At 34.7% G+C, this 16545-nt stretch overlaps 1 protein-coding gene across 15 annotated transcripts in view; it reads left to right on the top strand.

Annotated features, from left to right (window-relative positions):
- Positions 1–16545, top strand: part of PSME4 (proteasome activator subunit 4) — a 96275-nt gene that overhangs the window by 18825 nt on the left and 60905 nt on the right. For 11 of the 15 annotated variants that reach the window (XR_006741417.1, XR_006741418.1, XR_006741419.1 and 8 more), the window contains 6 exons: positions 8099–8164; positions 10228–10272; positions 12430–12579; positions 13768–13831; positions 14597–14671; positions 15856–15978. Coding sequence is in view for 12 of the 15 variants with exons in the window: in XM_045580745.1 (XP_045436701.1) it covers positions 8099–8164; positions 10228–10272; positions 12430–12579; positions 13768–13831; positions 14597–14671; positions 15856–15978 (523 nt within the window). In the remaining 3 variants the exon portion in view is untranslated. The remainder of the gene's footprint in view (positions 1–8098; positions 8165–10227; positions 10273–12429; positions 12580–13767; positions 13832–14596; positions 14672–15855; positions 15979–16545) is intronic. The other 4 variants (XM_036435322.2, XM_036435317.2, XM_045580740.1 and 1 more) reach the window with 3 other exon arrangements.

Raw genomic sequence — 16545 nt, 5'->3', positions numbered from 1 at the left:
TAGGCCCTAATTGGATTTTGGAGAGTGATCCCAAATAGAGTGGTCATTTATTTCCTGAAGATTTCATGTATTAAAACAAGGAAACTCATTTTTCAATCATAAAACTAGAAAATTCATCATGAAACTAAATAGTACCATATTCAAATGTTTGTATAAATAATATGAAAACCCCAAGTTTAACATAAAAGCTGTGTTGTAAAGATTCCTTACGAGTTTTTGTTTGAAGGAGCATGCCATAGACTGGATTGGGTGTTTATAAAATACGAGCCCATTGAAGTTTGTACTAGAATCACCATTTCATAGATTTCAGGGACCTCTAAACTGTGTTCAAAATTAGCTCTCTTTCTGAGAATTTCCTGGCTGATTCTTTTTGGCTATCTCTGAAAGTCTTTGGTAAATGAAGACAATTTCTTCTTCCTTAATAAGTCATTTCCTGCTTCTTCATAACCAAGTTCCACACTTCTTGCCCTGGCAGTTGTACCTTTGCAAAGGCAGCCACTTCCTCTCAGTTCCTGTGTGGCTGTTTTCCTGGAAGTGTTGTTGGAGCTTATCTCTAAGTGTCAGTCAGTGCTTATAGTTCCTCCCTGATTCTTGATACTGTGCTTGTTGCCTTGCCTTTCCCTGAAGCTTCACATCATCCTTGCCCCTTTGTGGAGACCCCTTTCTTAAAAGTTTTACCGTGGCTATTCTTGGTGTTTTAAAGAAACATTTTGTCTGTGTTGAAATTTTTGTATGTTTAAAGCAGTGATTCTCAACTCTAACAGACTCAGCATCCACTTTTCTATTTTGTAGTTAACTATTTTAAATGAAATTTATAAGTAGTATAACCTATCTATGCTCATTATCTACACTCAGTGACACAAATATCAACATTTTCATCACAGAAGAGAAATAATAGGAAAGTCATTTATTATGAAAACAATACAAGGTGGGGCAAAAGTAGGTTTACAGTTGTTTGTATGGAAAATAACACAATAATTAATAATAATACAAGAATATGCTCTGTGTTTCATATACTCAAAACTGTAAAGCTACTTTTGTCCCACCCTGTATGTTTGAAACATGCAGATTATTACATTAAAAAAGGCACAGTGTGATATTCAGATTTTGCATCTACTTATGATGTGTTTGGATTTAAAAGAAAAGTTTAGAACATATAGTATTCTGTATAAGAAGTACAAGACTTGAAAGAATAGCATTATGAGTGAACTTTAAAATAAAAGCTAGTGGCAGGATAAAGAATAACATAAGATTTAATTAAGTATGATGGTAGAGAAAGGGAAATAACTTTTCAGGCTACTGAACTTCTGAGAAAAAAGAAAGTTCCTAGTCTCACCGATCTGCTGGCCTTATTTGTAACATGGTGTCATTATTTTCTATGTAATGATGATGGTGAAGTTATTTTGTATCAGGAAACATTGTTTTTAACCATTTCTACATGTGAGGAATTAGAGGCAAAAGATGAATTGCTAAAAGAAACATTAATTTGTGAAGGCAGAGAGAATTTGTGCAGTAGACTTCTGGGGTGAATATCAGTAAGATTGAAAACTAACCAGATAATGCCAAAATGATAAATAATGTCAATACATAATTTTTACCAGATAAATTGCCCTATGTGCCATATGAAAAAGGTTTACAGTAATTTACAGCATTTTAACAAAAAGGTTACCAATGAAATTCTATATCCTTGTGTTTTGTGTGTCTAATTGCCAAGGTAATAAATGATACTTAGTATTCTAAGACTGTTGTAACAGTCTTAGTTACATATTTGTATGCAACAGCTACACAATGGTATTGCCAAATCAGGTGTTGCAGTTGGAATTGCCACTGGTGGTGTGATTCTTCCTTCCTTTTCCTTTTCCTTTTTCCCTTCCTTTTCCTTTTCCTTTCCTTTTCTTTCCTTCCTTAATAATGAATAACCCCCTATAAAAATTTCAACAAAACAAAGTAGTACAGCCTTGTTCAGTTTACATTGGTTGTATTCCCAGAAGAACCAGTGTTCATTAAAACTGTGCAAAAATACTAAATGTTTAAAGCAGTGAACTTTTAAGTTGGACATTTGAAGGTCTTGCACCAATTTTTTGTTGTGTCTTGCTATTCCATGAATTGCAGGATTATCTAATATACTTGGGTTCTGCCCCAATGGTCGTGATGATTAAAAATGCCCTATGCATTTCCCAAATGCTCCCTTTATATGGTTAAAGGGCCAGAGTTTGCAGCCTCTTATCTTCTATCCAGACAATCAAAAGTTTTCTGCTTCATTAACCAGTCCCCCCTCTTTTCTTATCACTGGTCCAGCACTCTTTGCTTTCTCTTTCCTGTTTTTAAATCTCTAAGGCACTGGTCTGCTATTTAGTATCCGAATCATTATGTATTTTTTCCCTGTGTTGGGCTTATTAGGTAAAATAAAAATTCTTCCTTATATGTCTCTTGATTAAAATTGATGCTGTAGGCAGATGAATGAGACATACTGGTCCAGTGGCTTGGACTACTCTCACACAAGGCTGTGAACCTCCACTAAACAGCGCACGTGAAATGGAGCTCTATTGCTGCATGACCTTTTTAAAATGGTAATGTGTTCCATTTCAAAAGGGTCAGAAAGAAGACCGGGTGGTTGATTGTTGTATGTGCCCTGACCGGCGGGGGTCCAACCCGTAGCCTTGGTATATCAGGACAATGCTCCAGTCTAACCAACTGAGATGCCCAGCTAGGGCCACACTTAGCCTTGATTTTAAAATCGGAGGAACCTGGTAGTCCTGGTTCTTTAAACAGAAAGGTTAGATAGAGAACAGTGGAGTAGTTATATGATAGTACTTTTACTTTCTGTTCCTCTGTCTACTGAATTTCTAAGGGAGAATCATTTAAACATTGAAAAATGTATTTTTCTACATAAGATTCTATTTAGCACACGAGTATAGCAGGAATAAAATTAGTCAGGAATAAAATTAAGAGTCTACACCACTTTATTACAGAAAATTTCTTAAAGAACCCTTTAATACGGCATATTTTTGAAATTGGCATTTTGAGTATTTTCATCTTAGATGTGTTCTGACATATTTTGAAGCAATTTTGTCAGCTGTCGGCATGTGTTCTTACAAATTTTAGAATACTATTTTTATAATCAAAAGTGAAAGGTTGCTTCACTTGTTAAGTTTGTCTTTCAAGTCTTAAACTCGTGTGCCTTAATGTGTTTTTCATTGAAACCACTGCTTTAGAGAAAATGCAATGCAACATGCTTTCAAACGAGTTTTGTTGTTTGGAGCAAGGATTATTAAATTTCTCCTTTTTCTTTTTCCCCTTTATCTTCCTTCTTCTGTCTTTTGCTTCAGAGACAAAGACCCTTTTCATTCTTACCTGTTGGTACTTTATACTGGAGAAACAATGTAGGTTTTAAATATATACATATACATACACACACACACACACATATGTGTATATATATTTCAATGATGAAAGATCAACATTGGAAAAGAATTAGGTAGTTGTGAACTTATACTTGCAACATAATTGCTTCTAGTTTACTTCATAAAAGAAGCATTTGAATCTTAATTGGCATGGTTTTATTTCACAAAACAAAGTTCCATATGCTTAATTGGAGTAGAATATTCCGAGTTACAAATGTAGGCAGCACACACTAAGGAAGGGTATTGCTACTAACAGAATGAGAGGGTGATTATGCATAGATTAGCTTTTACAAAATGAGGATGGACAATTCATATTTGGATTATGTATGTAAATGTATTTAGTCTTATCACTACCTGTTTTCAGAATTGTTTGGTGTTTAAAGGATTTTCATATTTGTATCATGAGTAGTTTGGGCCTGTATAACTCATTTTTTTTACTTTTTAAAAATATTTCTTAAGTGTATCTTTTTCTTTTGGGTATATTCTAAGGCAGTGATTCTCAACCTTCCTAATGCCACAACCCTTTAATATAGTTCCTCATTTGCGGTGACCCCCAACCATAAAATTATTTTCATTGCTACTTCATAACTAATTTTGCTACTGTCCGATGGTCTTAGGCGATCCTGCTAGCGGTTCTCAGCCTGTGGGTCATGATGGTAGAGGCTAAGACCATCGGAAAACACAGATATTTACATTACGATTCATAACAGTAGCAAAATTACAGTTATGAAGTAGCAGTGAAAAAGATTTTATGGTTGGGGGTCACCACAACATGAGGAACTGTAATAAAGAGTCATGGCATTAGGAAGGTTGAGAACCACTGTAGGGATCAAATCATTTTTCATATTAATTTGCCTCTGGAAAAATTTATATTTTCCTTTTCTGGTACTTGTTCTTCATGGCATTTTAATTAGTGCTCTTATCTTTAAGATATAGTTAAATCTTTTGATCCCCCTTCAACACATGGCAATACGTGGTCTTAACCTCTGTTGGGAGTTCGATACATGTGGCCACATCTAAACTCAAGTTACTGGTAGTAACCACAGATTGATCTCTAGCGACAGAATTTAACATGGTGATGAAGTGATATAAGTAATTTCTCTGAGGATGTGTTGAAATTTAAAATAGTTTACAGTTTTTTTTAATAAACTAATTATTAATATGGTATTTATAATGATTTCTTAAAGTATATTTTTATTGATCTCAGATATAATTATTTTTAATACAGTATTTGAGGATCATTTTACATGCTTTTAAAAAGTTCTACTTTAACTTTATTTGGAAATTAGCGACTAGGTGGCTATTTTTTATTAATGACTATAATCATGTTTCTTCTAAAAGTTGTCTTTGTGGCCCTGGCTGGGTAGTACAGTTGATTAGAGCAGCGTCCCAATATGCCAAGGTTGTGGATTCATTCTCTGGTCAGGAGACATTCAAGAGTTAACCAATGAATGCATAAATATGTGAAACAAATCAATGTTTTTCTCTCTCCCCATTCCCCTTCTCTCTCTCTCTAAAAATCAACTTTAAAAAAAATATGAAAAGTTGTCTATGCTGCAATGATCTCTTCTTAGAAAGCAATTTAAAACACTATTTAGTTCATGTTGATTAGGTTTGCTGTCACAGCAGTTTTGCATTTAAAAATATATATTTTATTGAATTTTTTACAGAGAGTAAGGGAGAGCGATAGAAAGTTAGAAATATTGATCAGCTGCCTCCTGTACACTCCCTACGGGGGTGTGCTTGACCAGAATTGAACCTGGGACCTTTCAGTCCACAGGCCGACGCTCTTCACTGAGCCAAACCGGTTTGCATGCTCCTTTTTACACAATGGTCAGGATTAGGACAACTTTTCGTTTTTAGCTAGGTGTTTGTTTTTTAAGATTTTTTAAAATTGATTTTTAAAGAGAGAGAAAAACATCGATGTGAGAGTGAGACATTGATCAACTGCTTCCTGCATGCTCCCTGCCGAGGATGGAGCCAGAAACCCAGGCTTTTGTCCTGACCTGGAACGGAACCAAGCAACTTTTTGGTGCTCTGGTGTCATACCGGCCAGGGCCAGACAATTTCTTAACACTTGGCATAGAGGCATACTTTTTTAAAAACAATGATATAATGGAAAAATCAATGCCAATGCTACATCATTGATGATGATGTTACACTTTATTTATATTCATTTGTTATGGTAAAATTACCCCAATTTCTGTGAAGTGGCTGTGAAAAATGACTACTTGCTGATTTAATAAGCAATATTAGATTTTTTTAATTAAAAATTTTTTAAAATTAATTTGGGGGGAGAGAGAGAGAACATCAATAATGAGAGAGAATCATCAATCTGCTACCTCCTGCATGCCCCTTACTGTGGATCAATGCCGCATTTGCCCTGACCAGGAATTGAACTGTGACCTCATGATTCATAGTTCATCCACTGATCCTTACCCGTTGGGCTATTAGATCTTAAAAGATTAGATATGAGAGAGATGGAAAGTGTATGACTGATTGATGGTGGACTCGTTTAGATTTAGAGAAAGCAGGTAAAATTGAGTTATTGTAAATTAAATGTTAAGTACATTCTTAAGGGAAAAAAATACTGTATAAGCAATCACCATTAAATTATAAGTAACTTAAGGCAGAGAGGTATATAGAATATACCAAGATTATAGTTTCCCTTGTTTTTAGTTGAAAACCAAATAGGACTATTCTAAATTCAAGTTTTAGTTCAAGAATTGTCAAGTGACACTGAAAATACTTCTAGCTATGGGCATTCCACCTCACCCTCACCTTGAACATATCATTTGCTGTACATTTCTTTGTATTTAAAGTGAATATTGTTCCAATAATTAGGCAAGGGAGGAGGTAGGAAGAGAAATATTTAGGTTTGTAAAAATGCACGCTCTTAGTAATTAGATTAGCTAGAGACCAAATTTTCTGGTTTTCCTTGGGCCTCCTTGCTCCATCTATCTATATATTGTATATATAAAAACTTAAGTGACCATTTGACCGGCCTTTCCGGTAGCTGTGAAGCGCATTGACCACCAGGGGGCTGACGTTTAACGCAGGAGCTGCCAAACTTCGGTGACGTGGCTGCTGTGGTTCTTGGGTGATACCTTGAACCAGAAGAGGAGGGAGCCTGATTCCGAGGCACATCGCCTGAGAGCAATCCAGGACCCCTCAGGGAATGGCAGACAGCCAGTTTCGGCCCAGTCCCCATAGGCCAGGCTGAGGGACCCCGTTAATGCACGAATCCGAGCTGCGCCTCTAGTATCTCATAGTTTCTTTATTGATGTCGTCATAGGGATTATAAAGAATGTCATCATAAGGTAATTGCAGTCCAGAGAGGAAAATTGGCACACTCCTTTGTGGAATCTGGGACAAGAGCTCAGGAACTGGGACAACAATTTATTTTCTGCCTAGTAAGCAGGGTGACCTCTGGGGAAGGAATTTCCTATTTTGATATGATTTTCTAAATCATAAATTAATAGCTACCCAGAGACAGGAGGAGAGATATAAAAACAAAATGAGCACAAAAATCGTTATTTTTTAAATATGTCTTATTTCAGAGAGGAAGGGAGAGGAAGAGAGAGAGATAGGACATCAGTGATGAAAGAGAGCCATTGATTGGCTGCCTCCTGCCTGCAACCCCGGGCATGTGCCCTGACCGGGAATCAAACCAGTGACCTCTTGGCTCCTGGGTCGATGTTCAACTGCTGAGCCCCACCAACTGGGCTAAAAATTAATTCTTAAGGAAATTGAAAATATAAATTATTTTGGCTGAGTATGAAATAATTATTATCATTTATTGTGATTAATTCTGGGCCAGATAGCTGCTTACTTTACATTACCTCATTTAATTTTTACAACAGCCTTATGAGAGGTAGGTATTGTTACTCTTAAAGGAAAAACTGAGGCTATAATATTACACCAGTACATAGCATAACTGGTATTCAAATTCAGATGTGTCTGACTCTAAGCCAAGCTGTGAACCACACTACATGATATACTAGGGCTTTCTTTTCTTTTTTAAAAAAATATATTTTATTTATTTTTTACAGAGAGGAAGAGAGAGAGATAAGAATTAGAAACATCAATGAGAGAATAATTGATCAGCTGCCTCTTGCACACCCCGCATTGGGGATGTGCCTGCAACCAAGGTACATGCCTTTGCCTAGAATCGAACGTGGGACCTGTCAGTCTGCAGGCCGATGCTCTAGCCACTAAGCTAGGGGTGTCGAACTCAATCAGAGAAGGGGCCAAAATCTAAAATCCAGCCTAAATCGTGGGCCGAATGGTTTACTGAACAGTCATAAACTGTCATTGTGATGGAAACGCAGCGGAGTGCAGTGATGACAGCGCGGTGCGGGCCACATTGCAAGGCCTGGCGGGACGGATTTGGCCCGCGGGCCTTGTGTTTGACACGTGTGCACTAAGCCAAACTGGTTTAGGCTAGGGCTTTCTTTTCAACTTCACATGCCTTCATAAGAGGAAATAGGGTACGAGAAACCCATTCAAAACTTAGTCCATCTATATGTAGATCCCTTCTGATTTAAAAGGAGAGTGTTTTGATTTGTTACCACTTTAGTATTATAAATTTCCAGCAATTGGAAAAGTTTGTAGTGATAATTCACTCCCTCTAAAAATTAGTAAACATAGTCTAGTAGCATCTAGCCTTAACCTTTTATTTTATTTTTAAACAGAAGCATTGTTTCCTTCATCTTGAGAGATTACAAGAATCACAAAAGGTCACTATACAGATATCACAGGTTAGAGAGATTGTACCCTTTTCTGGATAAAGAGCATAAGTCCAATGGCACAGCCTTATGTATAAGAATGGGTTGAAATTTACTTTATTGAGATGAACTCACATTCCCACATACCCTATTCCTCTTATTGAATTGAGAGCTACCATGTATTATAATTAACCTCCTGTTCTGAACAGTGAAGGGAACTGGACAAAACATAGCTAGCTATGCAGCTTTTTATGACTTGCTTTCTAAAATTATTTCCCCCATTACATGAAAGTTTGTTTGTAGTATATAAAAGTCACCAGTAAAAATAGCAGGTTTTCTGTGTTATACTCTCAAATGAGTTGCCACAGAAATAATAAAATAAATGAAAAGTTATGAACACAAACTTCAGAAACTGTAGAAATTATAGATCTTCTGTTTATATCATTGGGCAGAAAGTTTACCCTTTTAGAATTTTCTTTTTTAAATGTGTTTAAGTTGATCTGATATTTATTTTGGAACAAGATGGCTCTTTAAACTTTGCTTATTAATTTGTTTCTAAATGTGATTCGTCAGTCCAAAGTAAAAGATTTAAAGATCTGTGCTCTTTATTTCCCTGATAGAAAATGTTTATTGAGCATTGTAAGTAAGTAAATAAATCAAGTATAAATATAGATGAACACATAGCCTTGTTATTAGTCTTTTGGCAGTGCCCAGAAGAAGAAAAAATCATAGTCGTGGTCTTTAGGAAGATTTATTTATTTATCTGTTTATTTACTTATCGGGGGGGGGGGGGGACATTGATGTGAGAGAAAATCATTGATCAGTTTCCTCCTGTATATGCACCCTGACCAGGGCCAGGGATTGAAGCCTCAACCTTTTGGTGTGTGGGCTGATGCTCCAACCAACTGAGCCACATCCAACAGAGCTTGCTTAGCTTTTTTTATGAGGGAAGGTAGAACCTCTCTGATAATCAGAGGAAATACTCCATGTTTGCTCTCTAGCCATATGGTCATATTTTTATTTCCGGATTATGAGTAGTAGTCTGGTTTCCTCTTCAGTTAATTGTTTTCTGAGTAGTTTCTAAACTAAAGAGGATTTATATTTCTTCAAATAATAAAACTAGTTTTTTCTCCTGGTTATACGATACATTGATTACTTGATAATACAGAGTTGGGTTTATATTAGTCCTTGAAATTTCTTTGCAGAATTAGTTCTTAAGCTTTTAGAGAAATTGTTTAGACTTCTGGATTTAAGAATTTCAAGAAGCTTATTGGGAAAATGTCAGGTTGGAAGTACTGCCTGAAAGTTCCCCTTCCCCCAGTAACTTTTGAGATTTGGGGACTTGCTTTATTTTTATTTGTACACATCATACTATAAGTACTCACATTTTTATTTTAAAATTCCACTTCAAAATTACCTACTACCCCTTTGCTTTATTTATTTGCATTTGACCTTTTTTTGACTGCGGTCCAGTTAATATTTTAAAAATTCCATTCTCTTCATGTGTGTTTAAACTATTAACACAGAAATGTTCATTATAAATTAATACACAAATATTTGTTTTCCATATTCATTTGAACCACCTACAAGTTGGAAAATAAGTTGGTGCTTTTAATGTTACTCAACTAATAAAGTTCCCTGGATTGTTATAGAACTCTCATCAGTTGGTTAGAGAAAAGGAGTTTTGGCAGTTGTTGATAGGAGCACACCAAATTTTGTCTGCCATTTTGATATAAAAGCACTTGAATAAAAATTTAAAATTAGTCTCTGAAGTTGTAAGCCACTGAGCATATTCTTTGATGTGTTGAGAAGTTTGGTCATTGCTGCCTACTTTGTAATGATTGAATATGATTTGTCCTTTTCCTACTTTTCTTCCCTTTATTTTACAGCAGAGAATGAGCAAAGGAAAGAGTAGATTATGGAGTTTAGGTAGTTAATCCTTACACTTCTATCTATATGAAAGTGGAGGATTAGCAATTGCATGTACACAGATAATATCTAAGTTTATGAGCATATCTAGAGTCTTTTTTATTAATTGAATTAGATGTGTTCTTAAAATACATTGAACTAATTTATCAAATGGCTTTCCCCCCCAGTTCTGTAGAAAATGTTCTCAAAACACTCGTGAAAAGCTGCCGACCGTAAGTAGCTCCTCAATTTATATAAAGCCTCATGTTGTTTCTATGGGCCTTTCCCTGTCTTTAATTTTCTTTGAAGAGGAAATTAAAGGTATAAATAGTTTCTGACCTTGTGTTGATAGTCAACATGTCATTTCCGACTCTTGAACTGAAATTTTCATATTTCGTTTATAAATTTAGAAAATTTTAAATGGTTTACCAGTCACCAACCATAAAATAAGAATGCCATAATTTACATATAATCACATTAGTTTTAAAGGTTATCCTAGGTTATAGTTATTTAGATAAAAACAACTTTTTCAAAATGGGCATTGTAGGGGAATTGCATTAAAATTGAGTGTAACAAGAAGATGTGGTTCATACATTTTTTTCTAGTGTGTTCTCTTTCAGTAGAATATTTGCCTTTAGCTTCCATATTCTATTTAAATATAAATATGTATAGAATTTAGTATTAATATTTGTCCAGTTCTTTGGACTTAGATATATTTTCTGACTCTTGTTTATGACATTGTTCTCAGACTACTTATCCTACTATGGATATGGGGAACTCTTTTGAATGGAAATCGCTATGTTTATTGTATGCAGTAATATGGGTTAAAGTTATTTCACAAATCAGATTGCTTATCTATAATACTCAGTCTTGGGCAATTGTGTATTCAGGATATAAAATGTCTCCGTTTTAAGAGGCTTAAGTTGTAGCTTGAGTCATAAGCCACCAATGACTAATGCCATTTTGTACTAGGCAGTTACTCTCTTGGCCTATGTGTTTCCTCACCGGAAACTTAATCATCGCTGGGGTATTTACTGGTTTTTAGGTTGTTGAGTAATTCATAGAGCACCCAAGCTTTTATTTTGGATCACCAGGCTAATAAGTAGTTGACTCTGAAAAATTAGCAAGGGAAATTGATGTATGAAATCTTTAAAGGCAGAATATTTTCTGCATTTTTCTTTTAATTCTAACCTGTTTAACAATGCCCAAACATATAAATGTGTAATACATTCAAAAGAAATAGTATGAGAATGTAATTTTATTTTCACATCAAGGAATGAAGTGTGATTCTAATAAACACAAGTGTATAAAATGTAATAGGATTTAATAATATGATGTGTAAATCTAATTTGAAAGATTTTTTTTTTTAACTTTTTGGCCATACCCAAATCAGAACTTCTCATACTTTTTGTTTTTCTAACCCCCTTAATAGGTATTTGGAAAATTATATCTGGGTCTTCTTCATCCCTCATTTTGATGAAGGATTTACCCTCATTTTGTGTATGTGTGTGAGTATACACACACACACCACACACACTTCCTATTTTGATTTTTAAATCTCTAGCCCAAGAATGCCCCTGCCCATTTAATAGAATTGTACAACGTTAGACCCTGCACCACCAGATCATCTAGTCCAGTCCTCTCTTCTCTATAGGAGGACTTTGTGGTCAGTGTAAATGGTTTGGCCACATGTGCTAAGCAATTGATATTCTCTTTCTCACTTTAGTTCACTGTTACTCATTTTTTTTATGTAGATAAAAATTTTTTTCTATTGCTATTACATTAGTACACAGGAAGAAAATATACAAGCATGTTTAAATTTGGAGGTGATTTGAGTGACTTTGTATTTTATCTGAGATTTTTTAACTTTGTAGCATTTTTCTAAGTCTCCTAGACAAGAAGAAACTTTACCTTAATGTGTGTCTGTCTGTCTCTTTTCTTTTCTTTTCTTTTCTTTTCTTTTCTTTTCTTTCTTTCTTTCTTTCTTTCTTTCTTTCTTTCTTTCTTTCTTTCTTTCTCTCTCTCTCTCTCTCTCTCTCTCTCTCTCTCTCTCTCTCTCTCTCTCTTTCTTTTAAAATATATTTTATTGGTTTTTTAGAGCGGAAGAGAGAGGAATAGAGAGAAACATTGATGAGAGAGAGACATCGATCAGCTGCCTCCTGCACACCCCCTGCTGGGCATGCGCCGCAACCAAGGTACATGCTCTTGACCAGAATGGAGCCTGGGACCTTTTAGTCTGCAGGCCAACGCTCTAGCCACTGAGCCAAACCGGTTTCGGCTTAATGTGTTTCTTATAAGCTAACATGCTCCTCCTTATTTTGTCAGTCATGTATTTATGTTAGAGAGTTTTCAGCCAGTGATCAGATAATGAAAACCTTTCTTTTTATTAGATATTTCCCAGCAGATTCGACAGCGGAGATGCTAGAAGAATGGCGGCCTTTAATGTGCCCTTTTGATGTAACGATGCAAAAGGCCATCACTTATTTTGAACTGTTTCTTCCTACCTCCCTTCCTCCAGAATTGCACCATAAAGGTTTTAAGTAAGTATTTACATATCATGAGAAATTCGAGAAAGTAGCAGGAACTGCAGATAGAGGCAAACTAGTAAAGCAGTAATAAGTAAAGAAAAATCCCCTAACTCAACCATTATGTTTATTATACTTGAAGTGTGAAAGCTAACTCATTAAAATATGAGATTATAAATAGAGAATAATGCTTATATGTCAAGCCAAATAGGATGAGAGCTTTAAAAGAGAAAGAACATTACATTAAGAAAGGAGTGGGAATATCAAGAGGCAGTGAGAGAAATGTTAAATTGCATAGACTTTTGAGGAAGGAAAAATGTTTTCCTAAAACTAGGTTTTAACCCTTATCACATGTAGTTTCTCTCGGTGTGTATCTCTTCTTTTTGTAGACTTTGCACCATTTTTAGGAACTTTTTAGAATGAAAAAAATTTAGATTATACTTTTAAGAACAAAGAAAAGGTATGAAAAAAAATCGGAATAATAGTAATTACTACTGTGTTATGGGCACATACTTAGTTTCCCTCCTCCTCTCCCATTTCCTGTAGTGAAATGTCAGATCTTTTTATTTTAAGTTAGAAATTTTGTGTATAGCTGAAAATTTAATTTTAATTTAATAAGAATTCTAAAAACTTTTAGTATCTTGGGCAATTTTAAAGATTTGTTTAACAATATTCTAACATTTTCTTGCTCCTATATTCTCTATTTCTTTAATTTGAGATCATTTCCCCCATTGTAATTTAATCGCACTTAACACTTTGTGGCTAGTTTCTTTTGTGGCACATTTATTATAGTGCTAGGTAATGACGTAATTACTAATTGGGTTCTTAAAGACAAGAAAGTAAGGGAGAGTTTTAAGAACAGGTAGTATTAAGAAAACATTTAATGATAGGTGGGAAGAAGAAGGAGAAACTTGTAAATAGTACTAGATAGGGTGGACAGTAATTACTTGACAATGAAGTAGAAGTATTACGAGATTTATTTTATTTTATTAATTTCTTTATTTTTAGAATAAATACATTGGAAGGATGATGTTCAGGCAAAAATGGTCCTTTGTGACATTAAGTTTATAACTTTTCAGTATTATTTTTCTAGATTGTGTGGTTTTAGTAAGAATAATAGAGTAAAAAATACAAAGAAAATGGCTTTGAACCATTTTCTATATGTCACTTGCTAGTCATAACAATATTTTTTTTTCGCTTCAGACTTTGGTTTGATGAATTAATTGGCCTTTGGGTTTCAGTGCAAAATCTCCCACAGTGGGAGGGGGTGAGTATCCCATTTTTTCTTCTATACTTTTTAGTTTGGAAATGGTATATGAAATAATTTAATAAATAACTTCAGTTCCCTAGAATTGGCTACTAGCAGTGTTGTAATCAGTTTTTAAATTTTTATTTGCTGTATTTTAACAGCAGTAGGCATTTCTTTATTTGATTTTATTAATATATTGAAGTACGCAAGTGTAATGGGAAATGCATGAAACTGTTAAGACCCTGCTTGTTTCCTTTTGTATCCTCCCTAGCACGGTGCTGGGCACATAGTAGGTGTTTACTGGATTAAAGTTCCTTTTTTTTTTGTTTGCATTGTGCATAATGCTATGTTTTCCTATTCATTTTTTAATTGTTATTTTTAAAATATATTTTTTACTAATTCCAGAGAGAGAGAGAGAGAGAGAGAGAGAGAGATTGAAACACCAATGATGAGAGAATCATTGATCAGCTGCCTACTGGGGATGGAGCCCGCAATCCAGCATGTGCTCTGACTGGGAACCATACTGTGACCCCCCTTCCCCCCTGCTTCATAGGTCCATGCTCAACCACTGAGACACACCGGTCGGGGTGCTATTCATTTTAAATGGTTGACAGGAATCAGAACTTAAATTTTGAGATTTTAAAAAACTGAGTTATAGAATATATATTAAATCAAGTTATGCTAATACTGATTGCTGAAAAGAAAAATGAATAAGGAGTTAGACTGTGCCATTTCAAAACAACAACAAATGTGTTTACTTAATTTTTTTTTGTTTACTTTCAGCAACTAGTAAATCTCTTCGCACGATTGGCTACAGATAATATAGGGTACATAGATTGGGATCCATATGTACCAAAGGTAATTAAGAACATTTGAACATAAAACATACAATAGCATTGATAGCACTTTTATGTCATTAAGAAGTATATTTTGTATGTTGATTCTTAACTTCACAATATATTTTAGGACATTAATAAAAATACGATTTACAGGGTAGATCCTTTATTTTAAAAAATTAATTGGGTCATATCAAGGTATCAAAAATATGTGATTTTTTGTCTTACCTATGTAGGAAATGAAGTATAAGTTTTGAAATGAATAAAATAGAAAACATTAAGTATTTCAGGGTGTCATAAATTCATACTTTGCAACAAATTTTGTGTATTATATTCGATTGCTATTCTAGTGTTCTCCACTTTTTAGATCACATTATATATTTCCCTAGATTAAAAACCAGAGTTTCTCTAGGTGCATTGTTCTTAACATTGCATCTTTTGTATTGTTTCACCTGCAGCAGAGTCACTTGTGGCACTTCAGGAGGGCTGGAATGGGACATCCAGGTGATTCTGAAGCAGCACATAGTGAGAGTAGTGCAGAGCTGGGGACCAGCAGAAGGCAAAAGCTCTGTATGTCTTTGCTTGTGCTGTCTTCCTCGGTTGCTGGCCAGTAGAGAAACTAAGGAGGAGAAGTAATTTTTCCCTACCTTTGGGCCCCCTATCTGTTAATAATAACAGATTTAAAAACATAGATTTAATTATATTAGAATGTAATTACTAAATGACAGATTAAAATGCAAATTGGGAAACGGGGGCGGATATCAAGTCAGTGTTAAGAATTAAAGAATTTGGAATCTGCCAGAAGGTATTTCCATTTTGTGTATCCTTGGCATAGAAATAACTTTTGTGCATTTAGAGAGACAGAAAGAGGTCAAAACATAACAAGTTTAACTTCAGGTATCTATGGTTAGCCTTTTTATGTTTTATTATCTCTCCTTTGTCTGGTTTTTTTTTGGGGGGGGGTGTACATGGATATAGCTGTATTATATCCACATGCCTGTGACCTCAAGAGTGTCATTTTTAAAAGTTGTAGATATTTTCTATAATTTTTAAAGAATAAAGCAGAATACTAAGCAGTATGTAATTTGCTTCAAAACTGATCAAATGAGACCACATTCAATATCACTAATACACAACATTTAAGTTATTTAAGGGAAGTTATTTAATAACTGTACATATTTATTTTTAATTCTCTTTTTCTTAAAGATATTTACAAGAATTTTGAGAAGCTTGAACCTCCCAGTGGGAAGTAGTCAAGTGTTAGTCCCAAGATTTTTAACAAATGCTTATGATATAGGGCATGCTGTAATATGGATCACCGCTATGATGGTTTGTAATACATTATATTTGTTTTATGTAGTTCATCCAAATTTTGTGTTAACCATACTATGTGTGTGTGTGTGTGTCTATATAGTGGAGATATATATATATATATATATATATATATATATATTCACATATGTCTATGTAGTGGTTTAATTGGTCACTTGATTTTGGATATTTTCAGACCCAGAATGTATTCATAATGTACCATTTATTATTGTCTGTAACCAATGGGCCCTAAAAACTGAGTTTAGAATTTTGAGAAATTGAAAATGTCTAACAGTTTTACAGGCCAGGAACCAGACTCATAGATAAAAGGACTTTCTCAAAGTCAGATTGAGATTACAGGCATGTGGATATAATTGTTAGAATTTTTAAACTTCTTTGGTATTTTGCTGTGGAATTACAGTTTCTTAGTGGTTGTCCATTCTAGAGTGGGGAACAGGAACGTGGATTTCATTTCAGTAAGGAGACAGGCTCCTAATGTAACTGACATTCTACCTTAGGTCTGTGGTTTTTCTTGAAAGAAGATCACCTTGAGGCAGATAGGAGGTTTCAGGCCTTTATTCCCAA

Source organism: Pipistrellus kuhlii, unplaced genomic scaffold (assembly GCF_014108245.1).
Source record: "Pipistrellus kuhlii isolate mPipKuh1 unplaced genomic scaffold, mPipKuh1.p scaffold_m20_p_13, whole genome shotgun sequence".
In the NCBI taxonomy this organism is placed as follows: Eukaryota; Metazoa; Chordata; class Mammalia; order Chiroptera; family Vespertilionidae; genus Pipistrellus; species Pipistrellus kuhlii.
This window is presented reverse-complemented; position numbering and strand designations above follow the sequence as displayed.